At 50.6% G+C, this 24,170-nt stretch overlaps 1 protein-coding gene across 5 annotated transcripts in view; it reads right to left on the bottom strand.

Moving 5' to 3' along the window:
• TTLL1 (tubulin tyrosine ligase like 1) overlaps positions 1 to 24,170 on the bottom strand; it is a 47,246-nt gene that overhangs the window by 5,592 nt on the left and 17,484 nt on the right. For all 5 annotated transcript variants that reach the window (XM_030815411.1, XM_030815412.1, XM_030815415.1 and 2 more), the window contains 7 exons: positions 22,735 to 22,943; positions 21,508 to 21,688; positions 17,675 to 17,809; positions 17,298 to 17,406; positions 12,893 to 13,036; positions 5,317 to 5,403; positions 1,436 to 1,599 (listed from right to left, as the gene is read on the bottom strand). In XM_030815411.1, the coding sequence (XP_030671271.1) occupies positions 1,436 to 1,599; positions 5,317 to 5,403; positions 12,893 to 13,036; positions 17,298 to 17,406; positions 17,675 to 17,809; positions 21,508 to 21,688; positions 22,735 to 22,943 (1,029 nt within the window). The remainder of the gene's footprint in view (positions 1 to 1,435; positions 1,600 to 5,316; positions 5,404 to 12,892; positions 13,037 to 17,297; positions 17,407 to 17,674; positions 17,810 to 21,507; positions 21,689 to 22,734; positions 22,944 to 24,170) is intronic.

Here is a 24,170-nt window from a genome sequence, read left to right as displayed (position 1 = left end):
TTTTAGTAGAGACAGGGTTTCACCATGTTGGCCAGGGTGGTCTCGATCTCTCGACCTCGTGATCCGCCCACCTCGGCCTCCCAAAGTGCTGGGATTACAAGTGTGAGCCACCGCGCCCGGCCTAATTTTTGTATTTTTAGTAGAGATACAGTTTCACCATGTTGGTCAGGCTGGTCTCGAACTCCTGAGCTCGTGATCCACCCACCTCGGCCTCCTAAAGTGCTGGGATTACAGGCGTGAGCCACTGTGCCCAGCCGGGTCAATCTTTTTAAAGGCCACTTAATAGACCACAGAATGAATGAACCATACTGTGTTCAGCCCCCACACTCCTGATGGGCTCTCAGTTTGTTCCCACTTTTGTCACTACAAGTATGCCACGGAACCGCTCTAAGCCTTTGTTTCCACACCTGTGAAATGGAGCTAATAGTCTTACCTTCAAAATATTACTGGGGAAAGGAATTGATACTGTGTGTAAAGCACTCTGCACAGTTTCTGACACATGACAAGCCCTCGAAAGTTAGCTATTTCCTTCCCACTCTGTAAGATAGATCTTATTATACCCATTTTTTTTTTTTTTTTTTTTTTTTGTAGAGATGGGTTTTCGCGATGTTTGCCAGCCTGGTCTCGAACTCCTGACCTCAGGTGATCCGCCTGCCTCAGCCTCCCAAAATGCTGGGATTACAGGCGCAAGCCACTGCACCTGGTCTATTATACCCATTTAAAGGTGGACAAACTGAGGCTCAAACAGTTGCACTGAGTTCCTCCCTGTCACCCAGCAGCTCTATGTGGCAAAGCCAGGGAATGAGCCCAGGTGACCTGTGAGAAACACGCACTCCACCCAGCCTGCTCCAGCTATCCCGGAGGCCAACGGGGGAGCCTGGCATGTGATCAGTGCAGCACACATATGTCATGAGTAGGAGCATACACGATGATCAAGTTTAGCACCCAAACTGCTTTTCTAGGCTGGGTGCAGTAGCTCACACTTGTAATCTCAGCACTGTGGGAGGCTGAGGTGGGAGAATCACTTGAGGTCAGGAGTTCAAGACCAGCCTGGCCAACATGGTGAAACCCTGTCTATACTAAAAACACAAAAATTAGCCAGGAGTGGTAACACATGCCTATAATCCCAGCTACTTGGGAGGCTGAGGCAGGAGAACTGCTTGAACCCAGGAGGCAGAGGTTGCAGTGAGCCGAGATCGTGCCACTGCACTCCAGCCTTGGCGACAGAGTGAGACTCCCTCTCAAAATAATAATAATAATAAAATAAACAAATTGCTTTTCTGCTACAACACGATCTATCCCGTCATGTCATTAGTAAATGAAACACTCTGCCCAAATAAGGAGAATCCACATATGCCCAGAAATCCAAGCTGGGCTATGGCACACGCCATTCGGAAACACAGAAGGACAAGTGCACAGTCGCACGCAAACTTACAGAATCTCGTAATTGCCGAGGACTTCCTTTGGGGGCGACTTGTTCCATTTGCAGTCTGGGATTTCGCCATTCGGGACGGCGATGTTGAGGGTGTCGTTAATCAGGTTGTACTTGAGGATTCGGTCGTTGGCAGTGCTGGATGTGAGAGACGGGGACGCGTTCACCTGTGAGACGAAAGATCCACGTTCCTCACCTGTGTCTCTCGCTCTTTTGGAGTGAAAACGTGCACTGCAGAAGGAGATGCTGGGTGCTACACACTTGTCAAGTCTTTTTTTTTTCTTTTTTTTGAGATGGAGTTTCGCTCTTGTTGCCCAGGCTGGAGTGCAGTGGCACGATCTCGGTTCACTGCAACCTCCGCCTCCCGGGCTCAAGCGATTCTCCTGCCTCAGCCTCCGGAGTAGCTGGGACTACAGGCGCACACCACCACGCCCAGCTATTTTTTGTATTTTTATTAGAGATGGGGTTTCACCACATTGACCAGGCTGGTCTCGAACTCCTGACCTCAGGTGATCCTCCCACCTCGGCCTCCCAAAGTGCTGGGATTACAGGCGTGAGCCACCACGCCTGGCAAATGGTTATTTAATATTGCTTCTATCTAATACCGTCAGAGCACCTTGGATAGGAAGCACTTTGTGATCCACTAGTATTAGCTGTTCAATGAAACATAAGTAATACTTAAAGGTAGGATTAGAATTAGGATCTACAAATCAGCGATCACACAAACATTTTGGGCTAGTGTATGTCACAAACATATTATCAGTGCCTACCTGTGTGACTGGTTCTGTCCTAAGAACCAAGAGCCCCACAGGGGTTTGTTAGAATCAGTGACCCAAATGACCCTGCCCAAGCAGCAGTGTGGGTTTAAGTGAAAGACAATGGGCTCCCTTTTTGCTAAGAGAGTAATATCTCATCAATAAAGCAGGATTCTCACTCAAATGATGAATCCTTCCAACACATGGAAAGGTGGTCCCATAAGGCCTCTGAGAAGCTAAGCAATGTCACAAAATCCGCACATTAAAATGACGACATTTGCTTTGTTCTGTGGAGAGTCCCATAGGCTCTCAGTCACTACTTTTTTTTTTTGAGACAGAGGCTTGCTCTGTCACCCAGGCTGGAGTGCAGTGGTGCGATCTCGGCTCACTGCGACCTCTGCCTCCTACGTTCAAGCAATTCTCCTGCCTCAGCCTCCCGAGTAGCTGGGATTACAGGCGCGCACCACCACGCCTGGCTAATACTTGTATTTTTAGTAGAGACAGGGTTTCACCATGTTGGTCAGGCTGGTCTTGAACCCCTGACCTCAGGGGATCTGCCCGCCTCGGCCTCCCAAAGTGCTGGGGTTACAGGTGTGAGCCACCGTGCCCGGCCAGTCACTATTTATTTACTTATATTTTAGGCACTGTTCTAATGACCGTGGTTAGCTGTTTCAGGCCATGGGGGATTAGAGGGAGCAAATTCGTAAGCTGTTCAGGTTTCTCCCAGTCAGACTGCCTGTCTATGCTGCTAGCAGGGCATCGAATATGTACTGTGCCAAAGAAGTGCACAGATCTCATTGTCCCAAAAATGACCACTGTAGTATACCATAATACTATAATTCTTATTATGAATACATGAAGATTAAGAATTATTATTAGGGGCCGGGCGCGGTGGCTCATGCCTGTAATCCTAGTACTTTGGGACACCGAGGCGGGTGGATCATGAGGTCAAGAGCTCGAGACCAGCTTGGCCAACATGGTGAAACCCTGTCTCTACTAAAAATAAAATTAGCCAAGCGTGGTGGCGGGCGCCTATAATCCCAGCTACTTGGGAGGCTGAGACAGGAGAATCGCTTGAACCCAGGAGGCGGAGGTTGCAGTGAGCTGAGATCACGCCACTGCACTCCAGCCTGGGTCACAGAGTGAGACTCTGTCTCCAAAAAAAAAAAGAATTGTTTTAGGCTGTGTGCAGTGGCTCACACCTATAACCCCAGCACTTTGGGAGGCCAAGGTGGAGGGATCACTTGAAGCTAGGAGTTCGAGGCAAGCCTAGGCAACACAGCGAGACCCCATCTCTACCAAAAAAAAAAAAATTATCTGGGAAGAGTGGCACACACCTCTTGTCCCAGCTACACAGGAGGCTGAGGTGAGAAAGATCACTCAAGCCCAGGAGTTCAAGTTGCGCCGAGCAACGATGGTGACATTGCACTCCAGCCTGGAACACAGAGCGAGACTTGGTCTCTTAAAAAAAAAAACCCAGGCCAGGCATGGTGGCTCAAGCCTGTAATCCCAGCACTTTGGGAAGCTGCAGTGGGCAGATCACTTGAGGTCCGGCGTTCAAGACCAGCCTGACCAACATGGTAAAACCCCATCTCTACTAAAAATACAAAAATTAGCCAGGCCTGGTGGCAGTCACCTGTAATCCCAGCTACTCAGGAGGCTGAGGCAGGAGAATTGCTTAAACCCGGGAGGCAGAGGTTGCAGTGAGCCGAGATTGTGCCATTGTACTCCAGCCTCGGCGACAGAGCAAGACTCCGTCTCAAAAAAAAAAAAAAAAAAAATGTTCACAATTAAGATCCTAGTTCATCCAGGAGAGACTTCCATTCAAGTCACTCTGTTTTTGTTTTTTTTTGTTTGTTTGTTTTTGAGACAAAGTCTCCCCTCTGTCACCCAAGGTTGGAGTACAGTGGCGCGATCTCAGCTCACTGCAACCTCAGCCTCCCCAGTTCAAGCCATTCTCCTGCCTCGGCCTCCCCAGTAGCTGGGATTACAGGTGCACACCACCACACCTGGCCAATTTTTTTATTTTTAGTAGAGGCGGGGTTTTGCCATGTTGGCCAGGCTGGTCTTGAATTCCTGACCTCAGGTGATCCACCCGCCTTGGCCTTCCAAAGTGCTGGGATTACAGGAGTGAGCCACCATGCCCGGCCTCGTTATTCTGTTTAACATGGAGGACAAGAAAGTACAAACACTGGCTGTCTATATTCCCCACTCACACACCCAGCTTTGGTGGCAGAAGGATATGCCTGGAAGATGCCATGATGGAACCAGCTCACTTGGCTCTTCAGCAGCTTCCTGCAGGGGTTCTCATGACTCTACCCACAGGGAACCAGTCCCTACAACCTGCTATTGTGGACTTGGGTGTCCTGGCTCAAAATGTGACCGAGATGAAGGGCCCAAGCCATCCACTGGCGAATGAACTTGGTTGGGAGGGAGTGCAGGGAGATGAACCAATAGAGCTGGAGTTCTTTTGTCCCCTTGGAGGCCTGAAGCTCCTCCTCCTGGCTCCAGAGCAACGGGTGGGCGAGGTGGGTTTGAAGCTGGGGCCTCTGAGAAGTGCGCCAGCGCCCACTGTGGCTGAGGTCGCACCAGCCAGGCTTGGTGTCAGGAGGCAGCGCTAAACAGATAGCCACCACGACATCCTCTCTACCCATTGAAAGAGGCAGAGGAATCCACTTCCAAACTCTACCTTCATATATGCCGAAGAACAGCAGGGGCGTTCCTTCCCTCAGGGGAGTGTGCTCCTGCTGGCCAAGGGCTGCCGAGGTTGTGCGCTGCTTTCCTAGATGGGAACACTGTCACCCATGAGGACAGCGGGGGGCCTGCGGGACAGGGTGCAGGACTGAGGGAGGATGGACTAGCCCAGACGCACCCTGGAGGTGTCGTAGCCACCAGGTTCACGTGAGATGGGCCACAGCTCCCTGTCGTGGGCTGGGCTCTGGGAGGGGAGCAAGGCAGGAATGTGCTGATACCTTAACCATCAGCAAACAATCAAACCCGAACATCAGTCCCCTTCCTGCCTGGCCTGAGACACATCTGGGGCCTGGGGGACTGCTGGGCCTGAATCGGGGCAGAAGCGTGTCAGGGGCTGTGTGTGGTGTGGCCAGGTGCAGGTGCTCCCGCAGTTACCTCGATCAGCCAGGGCTTCAGCTTGTCGTCGATGATGATGTCATAGCCATAGCATTCAAAGCAGTGCTTGTCATTGTTCATCACCGGCTGGAGAGAGAGTGACCAGTGGGTGACATGGCCAGCATCGAAGGGCGCAGCCGAGACCAACGTCACAGAGACAAGCAGGGTCGTCCCACGGTCCCGACCTCCCACAGCAGGGGTTCCCACCCTCCACCACAAACGCTTCCTTCCCTCCTCTCCCTCTTCCTCCCGCAGAGCTCAGAGATTGGGCACTTTCCTCAGCCTGATAGAGGGAACTGATGAAGCCGTAACGAGCATCTCTGCATCTCACTCATCAGAGGCTTGACTAGCACCCAATCCCTCTGTCGGCGTGAGACTGTCACCAGAGTGGACGGATGTCCAGCTCCAAGCCCAGAACCTGCAGTGAAGGTCTGTGCAGCCTTATCACAGACAAACACAAACTGTCCACCAGGCTGCCAGTCACCCCTTCCCAGGCCCTTAGGGATCTGGGTGCCAGACTATTAACCTCTGTTCCCTGTGACAAAAGTAAATCCATTTAAATACAAATTTTTGAATTTCCTTTGTAATTTTCAATTCCATTTCACTTAGATACACCTTAGATTAACTGTTCTCCAGGTACATAAATAACACCACCTGAGGCTGGGTGCAGTGGCTCATGCCTGTAATCCCAGCACTTTGGGAGGTGGAGGCGGGTGGATCACCTGAGGTCGGGAGTTCGAGACCAGCCTGGCCAACATGGTGAAACCCCGTCTCTACTAAAAATACAAAAAATTAGCGGGCCGTGGTGGCGGGTGCCTGTAATCGCAGCTACTTGGGAGGTTGAGACAGGAGAATCACTTGGACACAGAAGGCGGAGGTTGCAGTGAGCCGAGACTACGCCACTGCACTCCAGCCTGGGCAACAAGAGCGAAACTCTGTTTCAAAAAAAAAAACAACATAAAAAAGCCCCCCAAAGCCAGCTGCTTATGATGCAGATTCCTGGGCCCTCCCCAGCCTGCCTGGATTCAACCTCTGGAGACGCACCACAGTTTTACAGGCTCCTCAGAGACTTGTGCAACCTGGCGGGGCGCGGTGGCTCACACCTATAATCCCAGCACTTTGGGAGGCCGAGGCGGGTAGATCACGAGGTCAGGAGATCGAGACCATCCTGGCTAACATGGTGAAACCCCATCTCTACTAAAAATACAAAAAATTAGCCAGGCGTGGCGGCGGGCGCCTGTAGTCCCAGCAACTCGGGAGGCTGAGGTAGGAGAATGGCGTGAATCTGGGAGGTGGAGCTTGCAGTGAGCCGAGATCACACCACTGCACTCCAGCCTCAGCGACAGAGCGAGACTCTGTCTCGGAAAAAAAAAAAAAAAAAAGAGAGAGATTTGTGCACCCTATAGTCAGTGAAACATAGAGATGGGGTAGGGAGGTCTTGTCACACGATAGAGGGCATCGGACTCCCCTTCAACAAAACACTTGAAGCTAGAAACTCTGGGAAGGAGAGAGCCCGGACCACCCTTCTCACTCACTGAGGGAAAGGGAGGCTCTGGTTGGCTGCCTCCTCATGTAATTTAGTGGAATTACATTTAAACTAAAAGCCTGGTATCCTCATCCAGGCCAGTGCCCAGATGACTGTCCCAGAAAATGTCTGTAAGACAGGAAGTCATTAGCCTGACTGTCATTCTCCAAACCCCGCTCTGCCTCCAGCCCTGAGCAGGCTGCCTGCATCGCTAGCTCTCAGCATCTCTGTCCAGTCTCATGCTGCAGGTTTGGGTTCCTCGAGGGGTCTCAGAGCCACCTCCCGTCCTGCACCAGGCCCCTCCCATGTGCCTGTTTCCTTGTCTGCCGCACTCTGAGGACAATGTGCCTGGTAAAAACCAGGTGATGAAATATTTGCTAAGTGAATAAAAACTGAATAAATAAATTCCTGCTCCCAAAGGCTCGCAGAGCCTTAGAAATCTATCATAACAGCTTTTCAGTTCAGGAAACTGAGGCCCAGAAGGAGTCGTACAGAAGCACCTGTCAGAGGGCCAGGCTTGAAGGAATACAGGTTTCCTTGATTAAACAGCTAACTTTTTCTCAAAGCTCTACCAAAATGGGCTGGGGAGGGAGAGAGAACAAAGGGCGGGTTAATCTGGCATTAGAATTCACACAATCACGTGTTAACAGATTAGCGGAATTTCACTCTTCCCAATCATGAAGTCAGTCTCTGCAGAGCACTGCTCACGTATACGCCGTGACACTGCTATCAGGGTCCCGGTTTCACAGATGAGGCATCTGAGGCCCAGCAAGAGTGGGCTCTTGAGCAAAGTCCCCTGTCGGAATATGGTGGGGCCTGGCATGGAATCAGATCCGAACTCCACACTTGTTACCTGCCACCCAAGCTGCAACCCAAGCCACCAAGGTATAAGGAGCTTCAGTGGGACAAGAGATGGGGCACTCTGCCCCTAAGATGTATCCCCAGCAATGAACTAGGTCCTGGGTTTTTTCTGTCGAATCCTCACTGTGAGCCAAAGACACAGAACGAACCCACACACCATGCTCATGCACCACTTTGAAAGCAGGAAGAGCTTCACTCAAAGTGCAGAAAGTCAAGGCACCCACCCGACATCATCTCTTTTTTTTTTTTTTTGAGATGGAGTTTTGCTCTTGTTGCCCAGGCTGGAGTGCAATGGCACGGTCTTGGCTCACTGCAAATTCCACCTCCCAGGTTCAGGCGATTCTCTTGCTTCAGGTTCCCAAATAGCTGGGATCACAGGCGTGCACCACCACACCCAGCTAATTTTGTATTTTTAGTAGCGATAGGATTTCACCATGTTGGCCAGTCTGGTCTCAAACTCCTGACCTCAGGTGATCCACCCACCTTGCCCTCCCAAAGTAGTGGGATTACAAGCGTGAGCCACCGCACCGGGCCTTTATTTCTTTTTTTTTTGAGACGGAGTCTTGCTCTGTGGCCCAGGCTGGAGTGCAGTGGCGCAATCTCGGCTCACTGCAATCTCCGCCTCCCGGGTTCACACCATTCTCCTGCCTCAGCCTCCCGAGTAGCTGGGACTACAGGTGCCTGCCACCATGCCCAGCTAATTTTTTGTATTTTTAGTAGAGAGGGGGTTTCACCATGTTAGCCAGGATGGTCTTGATCTTCTGACCTTGTGATCCGCCCGCCTTGGCCTCCCAAAGTGCTGGGATTACAGGTGTGAGCCACCACAGCCAGCCCCTTCTTTTCGTTTTTTGAGACAGAATCTTAGTCTGTCACCCAGGCTGGGGTGCAGTGGTGTGGTCTCCGCTCACTGCAACCTCTACCTCCCGGGTTCAAGCGATTGTCCTGCGTCAGCCTCCCGAGTAGCTGGGATTATGGGTGTGTGCCATCACGCCTGGCTAATTTTTGTATTTTTAGTAGAGATGGGGTTTCGTCATGTTATCCAGGCTGGTCTTGAACTCCTGGCCTCAAGTGATCCGCCCACCTCAGCCTCTCAAAGTGCTGGGATTACAGGCATGAGCCACTGTGCCTGGCCACCTCTGTCTATAGTTTTCTTTTTTCTTTTTCTTTCTTTCTTTTTTTTTTTTGAGACAAGGTCTCACTCTGTCGCCCAGGCTAGAGTGCAGTGGCGTGATCACGGCTCCCTGTAGCCTCAATCTTCCAGGCTCAAGTGATCTTCCCAGGTCAGCCTGCCCAGTAGCTGGGACTATAGGCATGTGCCACCATGCCTGGCTAATTTTTGTATTTCTTATAGAGACAGGGTATCACATGTTGCCCAGGCTGGTCTCAAATTCCTGGGTCAAGCAATCTGCCCACCTCGACCTCCCAAAAGGGCTGGGACAACAGGTGAGCACCAACACATTTGGCTAATTAAAAAAAATTTTTTTTTTTTGTAGAGACAGCATCTTGCTATGTGGTCCAGGCTGGTCTTGAACTCCTGGCCTCAAGCAATCCTCCTGTCTCAGTCTCCCAAAGTGCTGAGATTACAAGCATGAGCCACCATGCCCAGCCTCTTAATTTTTGTGGTTGTTTCACTGAAGCCTTTCACTTCAAAGAGGCTCAGTATAAGTGGGTATGTTTAAAGGTAAAAGTAGAAGACAAGGCCTTAATTTTCCACAGAGAATATTTCTTTTTTGTGTGTGTGTCTTTTTTTTCCTTTTTGTGGAGAAGGAGGTCTCGCTATATTGCCCAGGCAGGTCTCAAACTCCTGAGTTCAAGCTATCGTCCTGCCTCTGCCTTCCTAAGAGTTGGGATTACAGGTGTGAGCCAACACATCTGGCCTCCACACAGAATGTTTTATATAAATATGTTCATACAGTCAGGCACAGTGGCTCCTGCCTGTAATCCCAGCACTTTGGGAGTCCGAGGCAGGCAGATCACAAGGTCAAGAGATTGAGACCATCCTGGCCAACATGGTGAAACCCTGTCTCTACTAAAAATACAAAAAGTAGCTGGGCGTGGTGGCACACACTTGTAGTCCCAGCTACTCAGGAGGCTGAGGCAAGAGAATTGATTGAACCTGGGAGGTGGAGGTTGCAGTGAGTCGAGATCACATCACTGCACTCCAGCCTGGCGACACAATGAGACTCTGTCTCAAAAAAAATTGAAAAAAAAAAATATGTTCACACATCAACCTTGATGCCATCACACTTTCTCCAGAACAGCAGTTTCACACATTTCTTTCTATCTTTCTTCTTCTTTGTCCTTTTTTTTTTTTTTAAAGAGACAGGGCTGGCTGGGTGCAGTAGCTCACGCCTGTAATCCCAGCACTTTGGGAGGTCCAGGTGGGTGGATCACTTCAGGTCAAGAGTTTGAGACTAGCCTGGGCAACATGGCAAAACCTCGTCTCTACTTAAAAATACAAAAATTAGCCAGGTATGGTGACGTGCACCTGTAGTCCCAGCTACTTGGGAGGCTGAAGCAAGAGAATCTCTTGAACCCGGGAGGTGGAGGTTGCTGGGAGCCAAGATTGTGCCACTGCACTCCAGCCTGGGTGACAGAGTGAGACTCTGTCTCAAAAACAAAACAAAACAAAAGCATTAAAGAGACAGGGCCTCGTTGTCACCCAGACTGGAGTGCATTGGCACGATCATGGCTCACTGTACCCTCAGACTCCTGGACTCAAGCGATCCTCCCACCTCACCCTCCTGACTAGCTGGGATCACAAGTATATGCCACCACGCCCGGCTAATTTATTTTTTATTTTTAGAAGCAAGGTCTTGGCCAGGCGTGGTGGCTCACATCTGTAATCCCAGCACCTTGGGAGGCCGAGGTGGGTGGATCACAAGGTCAGGAGATCCAGACCAGCCTGGCCAACACAGTGAAACTCTGTCTATACTAAAAATACAAAAATTAGTTGGGCGTTGTGGTGCAAGTCTGTAATCCCAGCTACTCGGGAGGCTGAGGCAGGAGAATTGTTTGAACCAGGGATCGGCGGCTGCAGTGGGCCGAGATTGTGCCACTGCACTCCAGCCTGGTCGACAGAATGAGATTCTGTCTCAAAAAAAAAAAAAAAAGCAGGGTCTTGCTTTGTTACCCTCAAGTCCCAAACTTTTGGGCTTAAGTGATCCTCCACCTCGGCCTCTCAAAGTGCTGGGATTACAGGCGTGAGCCACTGTGCCCAGCCAATTTCATACATTTCTGACTGTGGAGCGAAGCTTTTTCTCACAGCCTCTTGACGCCAATGTGGGGGACACATACCACAGTCTGGCCATGGTTACTTTTGCTCTTTGACGTGGTGGTGATTCTTTGAACTTTGGGAGTTTTGTAAAGCACCTTTGCTAAAAGAATGGGAAGTATCCCACCACACACACACTCCACGGTGATGTGGCACCCACTCTCTGGGCCCACGTCTGAGTAGTTGGGTCTCTCAGGGGCCACCTCAAAAGGTAGAATGACAGACCATACTTGCCCTCAGAGAAAAAAACAAAAGACCACAAAACTGACAGGAGAGACAGGGCTCCTGGAGTGGGCTGGGGAGGGTGGGCGGGTTGCTTTCCTGCCCCTCCCTCATAGGTGAGACGGGGAGATTTCATGGGCTTTGGGCCAGAAACCTGTTCTACTTCCCAACCCTGGGGCCTGGGCCTCCGTTTTCCCAGGAGTCATATGCGGGTAACAAAACGCCCTCAAGACACCCGCTGGGGGAGCACTGGAAATACATATTTTTTTCCAGACAGTCTCACTCTGTCGCCAGGTTGGAGTGCAGTGGCGCGATCTCGGCTCACTGCAAGCTCCGCCTCCCAGGTTCACACCATTCTCCTGCCTCAGGTTCCTGAGTAGCTGGGACTACAGGCGCCCGCCACCACGCCTGGCAAATTTTTTTGTAGTTTTAGTAGAGAGGGGGTTTCACCCTGTTAGCCAGGATGGTCTCAATCTCCTGACCTCGTGATCTGCCCACTTTGGCCTCCCAAAATGCTGGGATTACAGGCCTGAGCCACAGCGCCCAGCCCTGGAAATATTAATAGTAGCCAGCTTGCTGGTGCTCCGATGTTCCTTTCTCTCCTTTCCCTTAAAAATAGATGTGCACCTGTTTTAACACTGTAAAACAAAACACGAATGCCAACTGAAAACCAGCAAATAAACATAAAATGTGAAGATAAAAAAAGAAGAGGCATGCCATTTCCAGCCCAAAATATCTATGAAATACTAAAGTCAGGACATCTACAGACAAGAGGCTGCTGGAAGTCCATCTCCAATATATCAGTTTATGCCAAAATAGTTATTATTGATTTAGTGGGTATAAGAGGGGTGAAGGGGCCAGGGCCTGTGGCTACACCTGAGAGGCTAGCCTGGCTCACCCCGGGACGGCACTGGGCTGGAAGATAGCCCCTTTCCCTTCCTGAAAACACTGTAGTGTCTGGCAGACATGCAGGTGGCAAGAACATGAAAACAGGCTTTTTTTTTTTTTTTTTGAGACGGAGTTTCGCTCTTGTTGCCCAGGCTGGAGCACAATGGTGTAATCTCAGCTCACTGCAACCTCCGCCTCCCGGGTTCAAGCAATTCTCCTGCCTTAGCCTCCTGAGTAGCTGGGATTACAGGTGCGCACCACCACGCCCAGCTAATTTTTGTATTTTTAGTAGAGATGGGGCTTCAGCATGTCCAGGCTGGTCTTGAACTTCTGACCTCAGGTGATCCACCCGCCTCGGCCTCCCAGAGTGCTGGGATTACAGGCATGAGCCAACGCGCCCGGCCTGTTTTTTTTTGTTTTTGTTTTTTTTTTGAGACAGTCTCACTCTGTCACCCAGGCTGGAGTGCAATGGTGTGATCTCCACTCACTGCAACCTCCACCTCCCGGGTTCAAGCGATTCTCTTGTCTCAGCCTCCCAAGTAGCTGGGATTATATGTGCATGCCACCACGCCCGGCTAATTTTTGTATTTTTAGTAGAAACAGGGTTTAACCATGTATGTGGGCCAGGCTAGTCTCAAACTTCTGACCTCAGGTGATCTGCCCACCTCAGCCTCCCAAAGTGCTGGGATTACAGGCGTGAGCCATCGCGCACGGATGAAAACAGGTATTTTTAACAGAAAGACAGCAAGCCCCCCTACTCCCAAACGGGCCCTGGGAGCCGGCTCCCCCGCCCGCACCAAACTCACCGCCACGGCCTTCAGGGACTGCACGATGATCCAGTGGATCTCGTCGAACAGCTTGCTGGTCACCTCCTTGCCGCGGGTGCTCTCCAGGTACAGCCGCAGGTTGCTCACTGTCCACTTGCCCCCGTGGATGTGGTTGTAGTCCTCCTGGTGACGGGAAAGCGGGCACGCATCCCTCAGGCTATGCACCCCAGAGGAACCCAGTGGAACCGTTGCATCCCCCAAGCATTTCTGGAGTGCCCCCTGGGTGTGGGCATCCAGCAACAAGGCAAACGTCCGGACCCCTGCCCCAGGGAGATCTGGGCCGGCTAGTTTCCGTTTTGTTTTAAGACAGGGTCTCACTCTGTCCCCCAAGCTGGAGTGCGGTGGCATGACTTTGGTGCACTGCAGCCTTGACCTCTTGAGCTCAAGCGATCCTCCCACCTCAGCCTCCCAAGTAACTGGGACTACAGGCATGTGCCACTATGCCTGGCTAATTTTTAAATTTTTTGTAGAGAAGAGGTCTATGTTGCCCAGACTAGTCTTGAACTCCTGGCCTCAAGCGATCCTCCTGCCTTGGCCTCCCAAAGTGTTGGGATTACAGGCATGAGCCACTGTGCCCGGCCACCTGGGCCTCCTATTATGTGGGGTTTTTTTGTTTTTATTTTTGTTTTTTGAGACAGAGTCTCACTTTGTTGCCCAGGCTGGAGTGCAATGGCACGATCTCGGCTTACTGCACTGTGAGCCACCGCGCTTGGCCTTCCGTGGGTATTTTAAAAAGCTCATCTCCCTGATACTCTCAGGCTTAATCATTTATGCCTCACAGCACAGGCTGTGGAATGCTGCCAGGATACCCTTCAAGACCAAGGCACTCATTCTTCTAGCTGAGACCCACCCTCACTGGGAGTGCCCTTGGCTTGAGGGAGCTGCCTAATCCAGGGTGAAAGCCCTCCCCAAGGCAACAGCATACCATGTCTGGCTGATGCCAGGTGTCAGCCCCTGCTCCCTCCAGGACAGCTCTGCACGGCCACCCCCGCTCCACAGCGCCCCACGGTGGGCAGAGGTCTCCACTGCAGCAACATCAGCTTGCTGACTTCTACCTCAGAGTCTTTCCTGGGGAAGCCAACCTAAGACACGCCTGGGCTGCACACTGCAGTTTAAAAGCACCATACCCATAACTCTCCAACAACCTTGAGAAGTCGCCATTATCATCCCATTTCACAGGGGAGGCCAGGCTCAGAGAAGCTGTTACTTGGCCAAGCTTTCCTCCTGGGCTGGGTTGGGGCTGGGCTCCCAGCCCAAATGTTCTGATGCCAGTTCTGAGCTCTTCCTGTTTTGCCACCCCTGAAAATTAATTCTCCATACACTGCTTGCCTTTGAAGGCAAAGAGCTAGAAAATACCCAAATGTATTACATTGTTAGGAGACTGCAATTTCATTTTCTAAGCATAAAGTGAGAACCATGAACTAAAAACCAGCCTACTAACTCTTCGAGCAAACACCACTGACTCAAAGCAGATAAAAGGAGAATTAACCATATTTTAAAAGAAAGTCCAGGCGCAGTGGCTCATGCCTGTAATCCCAGCACTTTGGGAAGCCAAGGTGAGAGGATCACCTGAGGTCAGGAGTTCGAGACCAGCCTAGTCAACATGGTGAAACCTCGTCTCTACTAAAAACCCCAGCCAGGTGTGGTGGCGCGCACCTGTAACCCCAGTTACTCGGGGGGGCTGAGGCAGAAGAATCGCTTGAACCCGGAAGGTGGAGGTTGCAGTGAGCCAAGATCCCACCACTGTACTCCAGCCTGGGTGACAGAGCAAGACTCTGTCTAAAAAAACTAATAATCATAAATGCATAAATAAAAAATAAAATTTGTAAAACTGACGCTTGCTTGGTTTGCTCTGAGGAAGACCTGAAGGGGAAGTGAGTTAGGCCAGCCACATGTGGAAGCCACTTGGCCCCCGTAAGCGGTGGCCATCGTCATCCCAAGACCAGCAAGGTGAACCCCTGGCTCCTGTTGGCAGCTGTGGGGCCCGGAGGGCTGGTGAGCTGCCCAAGTCACAGAGGTAAGTGATGGGCGGAGGACCGAGTCCAGCCTCGTCTGACCAAACTCTTCAGCAGGTTCTTCAGAAATGCATATTTCATACCAATACTCACTCTTTCTCCTCAAATTAGAAAAAAGACCAGCGCATTCAAGGCTTCCATTCAAAGAAGATTCAAATCAAAGAAGGAGTCTTTCATAAAGAAACGAGACCTTTGGTTTGTGTTGGGGTGAAATTAGAGCCCCAAACCTGAACCGCACCCACAAAGCCCTGTGTGTCTGCCTTTGCTGGCCTTTCCAGTCCCTCCCCATCCACTGCCCTCAAGCCAGGGGCTCCTGCTACCCTGGCGTCCTTTCAGCCCCTGTAATGCTCCCTCTGGCAACAGGGTCTCAGCACACGCTGTACCTACTACTATGGAACCTTCCCTACCTCCTCTGGATTATCCCTACTCATGCTTCAGATCTCGGCTCCAGCACCGCTTTGCAGGGAAGCCTTCTCCAACCACTGGATAAGGGGCTTCTTTTGTTCCATGCTCTTCTAGATGTGTGTTCCTCACTTTCAGAGCAAGCAGCTCGGTTTGTAATTTCAAGTTCATCACGGTGATTATTTGATGACTATCTCCCCTGGAAGCTCTGGGATCCATGAGAGTAGGTACTAAGGTAGGCTTTGCCTCACTGTGTCCTGGGCACTCAGAAGGGGACCAACTCACATAGGTACTCAATGGGTACAGATGCCTCTCCAATGGGGCTATGTCCAGATAAACCCATAGCAAGTTGAAAATATTGTAAGTTGAAAGTGAATTTGGCCGGGCGCAGTGGCTCACACCCCTAATTCCAGCACTTTGGAAGGCCAAGGCGGGTGGATCACGAGGTCAAGAGATCAAGACCATTCTAGCCAACATGGGGAAATCCCATCTCTACTAAAAATACAAAAATTAGCTGGGCGTGGTGGCTTATGCCTGTAATCCCAGCTACTCGGGAGGCTGAGGCAGGAGAATCGCTTGAACCTGGGAGGCGGAGGTTGCAGTGAGCAGAGATCATGGCACTGCACTTCAGCCTGGCAACACAGCGAGACTCCATCTCTTAAAAAAAGAAAAAAGAAAAGAAAAAAAAAAGAAACTGCATTATTTAACGCCAGGCACAGTGGCGTAATCCCAGCACTTTGGGAGGTTGAGGTGGGTGGATCACTTGAGATAAAGAGTTCGAGACCAGCCTGGCCAACATGATGAAACCCTATCTCTACTAAAATATAAAAATTAGCCAGGCATGGTGGCACATGCCTGTAGTCTCAGCTCCTCAGGAAGCTGAGGCAGGAGAATCACTTGAACCTGGGAGTCAGAGGTTGTGGTGAGCTGAGATCATGCCACTGCACTCTAGCTGGGGCAACAGAGTGAGACTCCACCTCAAAAAGAAAAAAAAAGTGCATTTTATATACCTAACCTATTGAATATCATAGCCTTGCCTATCTAAGACATGCTCAGAACACTTACAATAGCCTGAAGTTGGGCAAAATCATCTAAGGCAAAGCCTATTTTATAATAAAGTGTGAAATATCTCACATAATTTATTGACTACTGTACTCAAAGTAAAAAACCAAATGGTTGCATGTGTACTTGAAGTACGGTTCCTACTGAATGCATGTCGCTTTCATACCACTGGAAGCTTGAAAAATTGTAAGTTGAGGCAGGGTACCTCAGGGACGCTCTAAGCAGAAGTCACCTCATGACATCCTCCCACAGTCCCGCCAGGTAATACTATGATCTCCTTTTATAAATGGAGAAACTGAGGCTCTGAGAGTTACACTGACTTGCCCGAGGCCACAGAACTAGAAAGGCAGGGCTTGCGCCTGCTGCCTTCTTTCTCCAGGTGCCCCCACCCAGCCCCGGCATTCAGCTGATGTGCCCCAGGCCAGCCTGCCTGATGCCTAGAGCCCCCCAGTCCCATCAGTGCCAGACCTTAGAACAGGATACTCTTTGAGTATCACTCCTATACCCACGCTGTTCTTGCAGAAATAGAAGAAAGAAACCCACAAAATCGGACCTTTTTTTTTTTTTTTTTTTTTTGAGACAGAGTCTCACTCAGTTGTCCAGGCTGGAGTGCAATGGTGCGATCTCAGCTCACTGCAACCTCTGCCTTCCGGTTCAAGCAATTCTCCTGCCTCAGCCTCCCGAGTAGCTAGAATTACAGGCGCCAGCCACCATGGTAATTTCTGTATTTTTTTTTTTAGTAGAGACAGGGTTTCATCGTGTTGGTCACGCTGGTCTTGAACTCCTGACCTCAGGTGATCCACCCACCTCAGCCTCCCAAAGTGCTAGGATTACAGGCATGAGCCACTGCACCCGGCCTGAAAGTCAGTCCATTTCTGTAAGCACAAATGAAAGGACACACTCACCCCGTGTTTCTGGATGGCGACATTGGTGAGATGAACGAACATGTTGTCCAGCTCACTGGTACTCGGGGTGTATTTCACTGTGCAGAACCGGCAAAACCCAAGCTTGTACCTAGGAGGGAATGTAGATTAATTCAAACTCTGAGGAGAAGCACAAAGAAAAGACACCACTTCATTCTCTAAAAAGAGCTGCTTTTGTGTGTGTGATTTACACGACTCACATCAGCATCGGGCCTGACTGCTCTTACTTCCCTCAATCCCTGCCCCGTGCCAGGCACCGCACATGCGCTGTTTTACGAAACCTCACAATGGTGCTAAGAAGAAAGACGTTTTGGGTGAAAACACAATCAAGAGGGAACCAAAACCTTAGGGACGCTTACATGTAACAGCGCAGCGGACGGTACGTGGACACCAGAACGTACAAGCGCAGGTCGAACTTCCTCCCGCCAATTAGTAACGGGTTGTTAATATAGAGAGAAATCACGTAGGCTTCTTTATTAGATTGAGACACAAACCTAAACATGGCAGAGAAAGTAAAAATTAGATGGTAAAAGATGCAATAACAAAGACACAATCCATGAAAGGAATAACTGACAAGCCGGACTTCATTAAAATTAAAAAATTAAACAGTATTGGCCGGGTGCGGTGGCTCACGCCTGTAATCCCAGCACTTTGGGAGGCTGAGGCGGGTGGATCACCTGAGGTCAGGAGTTTATGAGACCAGCGTGGCCAACATGGTGAAACCCTGTCTCTACTAAAAATACAAAAATAGCCAGGCATGGGGGTGGGCGCCTGTAATTCCATCTACTGGAGAGGCTGAGGCAGGAGAATCGCTTGAAACTGGGAGGCAGAGTTTGCAGAGAACCAAGATCCTGCCACTGCACTCCAGCCTGGGCAACAGAGCGAGACTCCATCTCAAAAAATAAATAAATAAAATAATGGTGGATCCATGTCACTATACATTTGTCTAAGCTCCCAAAATGGACAACACTAAGAGTAAACCCTACTGTGAACTATGGCCTTTGGGTGATGATGGGTTGGTGTCAGTCTGCCAATTTTTATTTATATATATATTTTTTTGAGACAGAGTGTTCCTCTGTTGCCCAGGCTGGAGTGCATTGGCGTGATCTCGGCTCACTGCAACCTCCACCTCCTGGGTTAAAATGATTCTCCTGCCTCAGCCTCCCGAGTAGCTGGGATTACAGACACCAGCCACCATGCCTGGCTAATTTTTGTATTTTTAGTAGAGACAGGGTTTTGCCATGTCGGCCAGGCTGGTCTCAAACTCCTGACCTCAAGTGATCCGCCTGCCCTGGCCTCCCAAAGTGCTGGGATTACAGGCTTGTGCCACCACACATGGCCAAATTTTTTTTTTTTGAGATGGTCTTGCTGTGTTGCCCAGGCTGGAGGTGCGGACACAGCTCACTGCAGTCTCCTGGGCTCAAGTGATAGTCTCACCTCAGCCTGGCGAGTAGCTGAGACTACAGGCATGTGCCACGACACCCCAGCTAATCAGTTTGCCAATTTTAACAAATGTTCCCTTCTGGTTGGGGATGCTGATGAGGGGGGAGGCCGTGCATGTGTGGGGGAAGGGGTATAGGAAAAAAAAAATCTCTGTATCTTCTTCAATTGTGCAGTAAACCTAAAACTGCTCTAAAAAAAATCAAGCTACTGGAGGCTGGGCGCGGTGGCTCACGCCTGTAATCCCAGCACTTTGGCAAGCCGAGGCGGGAGGATCACGAGGTCAGGAGTTCAAGACCAGCCTAACCAACATGGTGAAACCCTGTCTCTACTAAAAATACAAAAATTAGCCAGGCATGGTGGCGGGTGCCTGTAGTCCCAGCTACTCAGGAGGCTAAGACAGGAGAATCGCTTGAACCTGGGACGTGCAGGTTGCAGTGAGCTGAGATCGTGCCACTGCCGTCCAGCCTGGGCGACAGAGTGAGACACTGTCTCAAAAAAAAAAAAAAAAAAAAAAAAAATCAAGCTACTAGAAAAAAAATGGATGGTAAAGACCAAAGGTGTATTTAGTTAGCTGGCAACACGCTCCCGGCCTCTCACTGTGAGGGGCTGGGTCATCAGGAAGGAAATGGGGGTGCTGTGTATCCATGGAGGACACACCTCCTGCCCCAGGGGACAGTGCAAGCAGCTGCAGGACAGTCCCCAGGAGTCCACTCAGGGAAATGCTCCTTGGGCCTGGCCATCTGGGGGCTGGCAAAGTGTAATTAGATTTAAGCATGGCCGGGCATGGTGGCTGACACCTGTAGTCCCAGCACTTTGGGAGGCCGGGGCAGGCAGATCACTTGAGCCCAAGAATTTGAGATCAGCTTGGACAACATGGTGAAACCCTGCCTCTACAAAAAAGAAAAATTAGCCAGGTGTGGTGTGTACCTATAGTCTCAGCTACTCAGGAGGCTGAGGTGGGAGGATCGCTTGGGCCCAGGAGGTTGAGGTTGCAGTGAGCCATGATCCCGTCTTAAAAAAAAAAAAAAGTTTTTTTTTAGGCTGCACACAGTGGCTCACCCTCTGTAATCCTAGCACTTTGGGAGGCCAAGGTGGGTGGATCACCTGAGGTCAGGAGTTAGAGACCAGCCTGGCCAACATGGTAAAACCCCATCTCTACTAAAAATAAAAAAGTTAGCCAGGCATGGTGGTGGGCGCCTGTGATCCCAGCTACTTGGGAGGCTGAGGTAGGCAGATCGCTCGAACCTGGGAGGCGTGAGGTTGCAGTGAGCTGAGATTGTACCACTGTACTCCAGCCTGGGCGACAGAGTGAGACTCCATCTCAAAAGAAAAAAAAAAAGTAAACATGTTATAAAATGAGAAAGTGTCTCCTGTCACCCTGGGAACTCCTGACAAGTGAGTCATCTCCCCACTGGAAAAGGATCAGACGGAAGCTTTGCCCCAGTGGGCCCCAGGCCCTTCTGAGAAGCTGAGAAAAAACAAAGACAAAGAGGAGCCAGCAGACCCAGGCCCCTGGGCTTGCCACGAGGCCACTGCCCCACCACTTGCTCGGCTGTGCCCATCGGCTCCTCTCAGATGCTTCATGCTTCACGTGTGTTAACTCGTTCCATCCCCACCATGACCCCGTGGTGGTGGTACTGCTGGGGTCCCTCGTTTACTCAGATGGAGAACGTAAGACGTGGAGCGTCTGAAGAACAAAATACGCTCAGCCACTTCGTGTGAGACTGGGCTTCAAACCCAGGACCCTAGGGCTGCAAGTCCCAGGACTTTGGCAGGTGCCTCGCTGCCTCAGAACCACCACGACTGAGCGGTTCTCACACCAGCCTGTAATCGAAAAGCGGCTGCAGGCCCTGGCCCATGACCTACACCCTTCTTCATGGCCTGCCTTGGGCAGAGTCTGGGACTAATCACACGAAGACAGCCACAGAGCCCCACTGTGACGCCATGTGACAGATGACGCATGCCTGCAAAAGCAAGCATGGGCTGTGTGGCTCGTGGCCAAAGACCACGGAACAGGCCAGGAACGGTGGCTCACACCTGTAATCCCAGCATTTGGGAGGCCAAAGTGGGTGGATCACCCTGAGGTCAGGAGTTTGAGACCAGCCTGGCTAACAGGGCAAAACCCCACCTCTCTCTCTCTCTCTTTTTTTTTTTTTTTTAGACAGAGTCTCACTCTGTCACCCAGGCTGGAGTGCATGGCGCGATCTCAGCTCACTGCAACCTCCGCCTTCTGGGTTCAAGTGATTCTCCTGCCTCAGCCTCCCGAGTAGCTGGGATTGCAGGCACCTGCCACCTTGCCTGGCTAATTTTTTTTTTTTTTTTTTGTATTTTTAGTAGAGATGGAGTTTCGCCATCTTGGCCAGGCTGGTCTTGATCTCCTGACCTCGTGATCCACCCACCTCGGCCTCCCAAAGGGCTGGGATTACAGGCATGAGCCACCGTGCCAGGCCGCAAAACCCCATCTCTATTAAAAAAAAAAAACAACTCTATTAAAAAAAATACAAAAATTAGCTGGGTGTAGTGACACATGCCTGTAATCCCAGCTACTAGGGAGGCTGAAGCAGGAGAATCGCTTGAACCCAGAAGGCGGAGGTTGCAGTGAGCTGAGATTGTGCCACTGTACTCCTGCCTGGGCGACAGAAGGAGACTCTGTCAAAAACAAACAAACAAACAACCACAAAGACTGCAGAACAGCATAAAACGGTGAACTGGGACCTGGCACACAAAGTGGGTGGCTGCCCACACTTACGAAGACGTCTTGCTGTCCCGGGACCACTTTTTGATCTGTGAGAGCTTGTTGATAAGGAAGATGCCCTTTCCCTGGGCCTTGCCACAAGGCTTCATGATCCACGTGCTGGACGGGCTCTTCCGGAACTCCTCTACAAACAGGTTGTAGTCAGCGGGCAGCATATAGGTGACCGGAACAAAGTCTGCAAGGCAAAGACACCCAGCACTGGTAAGCGGCCAGCCCAACAGTGGCCATGAACAGAAAGATCTTGCCTTTCCAGGGCCTGTGGGCTTAGTGCCCCCCACTACAACCCAGCAGCTAACAGACCAAGGGCCTCTGCTGCACAATCCCTGGGCAACACTCACAAGTTACATTTACAGAGCCTACCTAAGCACCCTACAAACCTCTATTTTTCAATCCCCACAGCCACCTGGGAGCTACTGTAAACCCTGTAATAATTCCCATTTAGCAGATGAGGAAACTGAGGCCCAGGGAGATCAGATAGAGAATTCTGCCCAGGTTTGTGAAGGAATCTGAAACTATTCAGTATAGCTTTTATCCCGGACTGGACAGGGACACACTGTCTTCCCTGGGTATAGCCAGACACAGTCATGAGCCCTCGTGGCAGCCTGTGGCTCAAGAAATATTTCCCCAGGCCAAGCGCTGAGGGCATCCTCTGGCTTACACAAAGTCCATGCTGGCTGGACGCGGTGGCTCACGTCTATAACCCCAGAACTTTGGGAGGCAGAAGTGGGTGGATCACAAGGTCAGGAGTTCAAGACCAGCCTGGCCAATATGGTGAAATCCCGTCTCTACTAAAAATACAAAAAAAAAAAAAAAAAAAAATTAGCCGGGCATGGTAGCGGGCACCTGTAGTCCCAGCTACTTGGGAGGCTGAGGCAGGAGAATTGCTTGAACCCGGGAGGCGGAGGTTGCAGTGAGCTGAGATCACACCACTGCACTCCAGCCTGGATGACAGAGTGAGATTCCGTCTCCAAAAAAAACAAAAACAAAAAAAAAAAACTGCATGCCAGGCAATTCCCAAGGTACTCACAGAAACTAGGATGCCAAACTCAGGCCCCTCCTTCTCCCTCATTCTGGAGACACCTGAAATGAAACACGTGCCACCACAACTCACGTGGACATGCCCATGCATCAAAGCCAACAGTCACCATCTCAGCGCCTTGCGCCCCAAAGAAAAAATTCAGCTGTTTACTGAAAACATGAGCTGGTGGAAAAGGCACAAACCCAGATAGAGGTATTTTCCATTTTCATCTTTTTCTGCCAGAGGACTCCCTTCTTTCTCCAGTTCCTTCCGGTATCTTTTGATGTTCTTCACCATCAGGTCCTTCCGGGTCAGTTCATAGTGGTTTGGAAAATGGTTGACTATTTGGTCGTCTGAGAGCCGATATCCAGCTTCGACGCTGAACACATTTCGGATGGTTTGCACACTCATCCTGAAAGAGATGAGCATGAGGGACACTTGGCAGTGATGTCTATGTGGCAGAAGTCCTTGTTCCCATCCCCGCAAACACCCTGAACCCTCAGCACCCTTCCCCACTACTCCCACATCCCCCAGCACCTGAGCCAGGGGCTGCCCGGCCCACAGCAGCAGAGAACAGGTGCCCAGGGACAGGCCGGGACCCAAGCGGTGTGAGGGCCAGGAGCTGTGCTGATTCTGAGCTGTTTCCCTCTCTGGCCCGGAGCAGGCACTCAATAGATGTTTATTGATTAGTGATAACACAGATTAATGATAACACTGTCAACAAATAAAAGATACACTCTTTTCAGACTCTGAAGTCAGGAAACTCATTTAAACAGGATCTGTACCGAAATTCAGGAAGGTCAAGGACCCTTTAAAAACAAAATCACAGGGGTTATTTAAGAGCCCTGAGTCAGTACTTGATATTCTTGGAGAGTCTGCTGAAGGGGCAAGTTGGGGACAACAGAGTTGAAAGAGAAATAGATTCCTTCCGAGCCTCTGAGAAAGCCACGGTCTCCCCGCCACACGCCTGTCCTCACCAACCCCTCGAGAAGCAGGGAAGGGGTATGGAGGAAGGGCTGGCCCCCACTCAGAGCCAGAGTCACAAAACATGGCAAGTGGCCCCAGCCTCTTGCACTGTGGTCCCCGTGCCCCCAGCCTACCCCTACCCCACAGCACCACCCTAGAGAGGGGGCTCGGTTGCTGTGGATTCCAGGATGGCTAGAATAAAGGGAATCTTTTTTGACTTATTATAGAAAACCTCCATCACACTCAGAAGGAGAAAGCGTTAAGGGACCCCCATTGCCCCACTTCACCAGTTAACGGCACGTGGCCAGTCTCATTTAGTCTGAACCTCCACCCCCCTCAGCACTGGCATGTTCTGAACCAATTCCCAGACATCATATTATATCATCCAAAGCATTTCTGTAAGATTCTCTAACGGTTCAAGACTCCATGTTCTATCATGTGATATCCTATTTTATATAATTATCAGAACTAAAAAAGCGATATTTATGTATGTATTTATTTATTTATTTATTTTTGAGACAGGGTCTCGCTCTGTTGCCCAGGCCGGGGTGTCATGACTTGATCTTGGTGCACTGCAACCTCTGCCTCCCAGGCTCAAGCGATCCTCCTACCTCAGCCTCCCAAGTAGCTGGGACTACAGGAAGGGGCCACCGTGTCCAGCTAAACTTTTATA

This window comes from Nomascus leucogenys, chromosome 7b, assembly GCF_006542625.1.
Source record: "Nomascus leucogenys isolate Asia chromosome 7b, Asia_NLE_v1, whole genome shotgun sequence".
Taxonomy (NCBI): domain Eukaryota; kingdom Metazoa; phylum Chordata; class Mammalia; order Primates; family Hylobatidae; genus Nomascus; species Nomascus leucogenys.
This window is presented reverse-complemented; position numbering and strand designations above follow the sequence as displayed.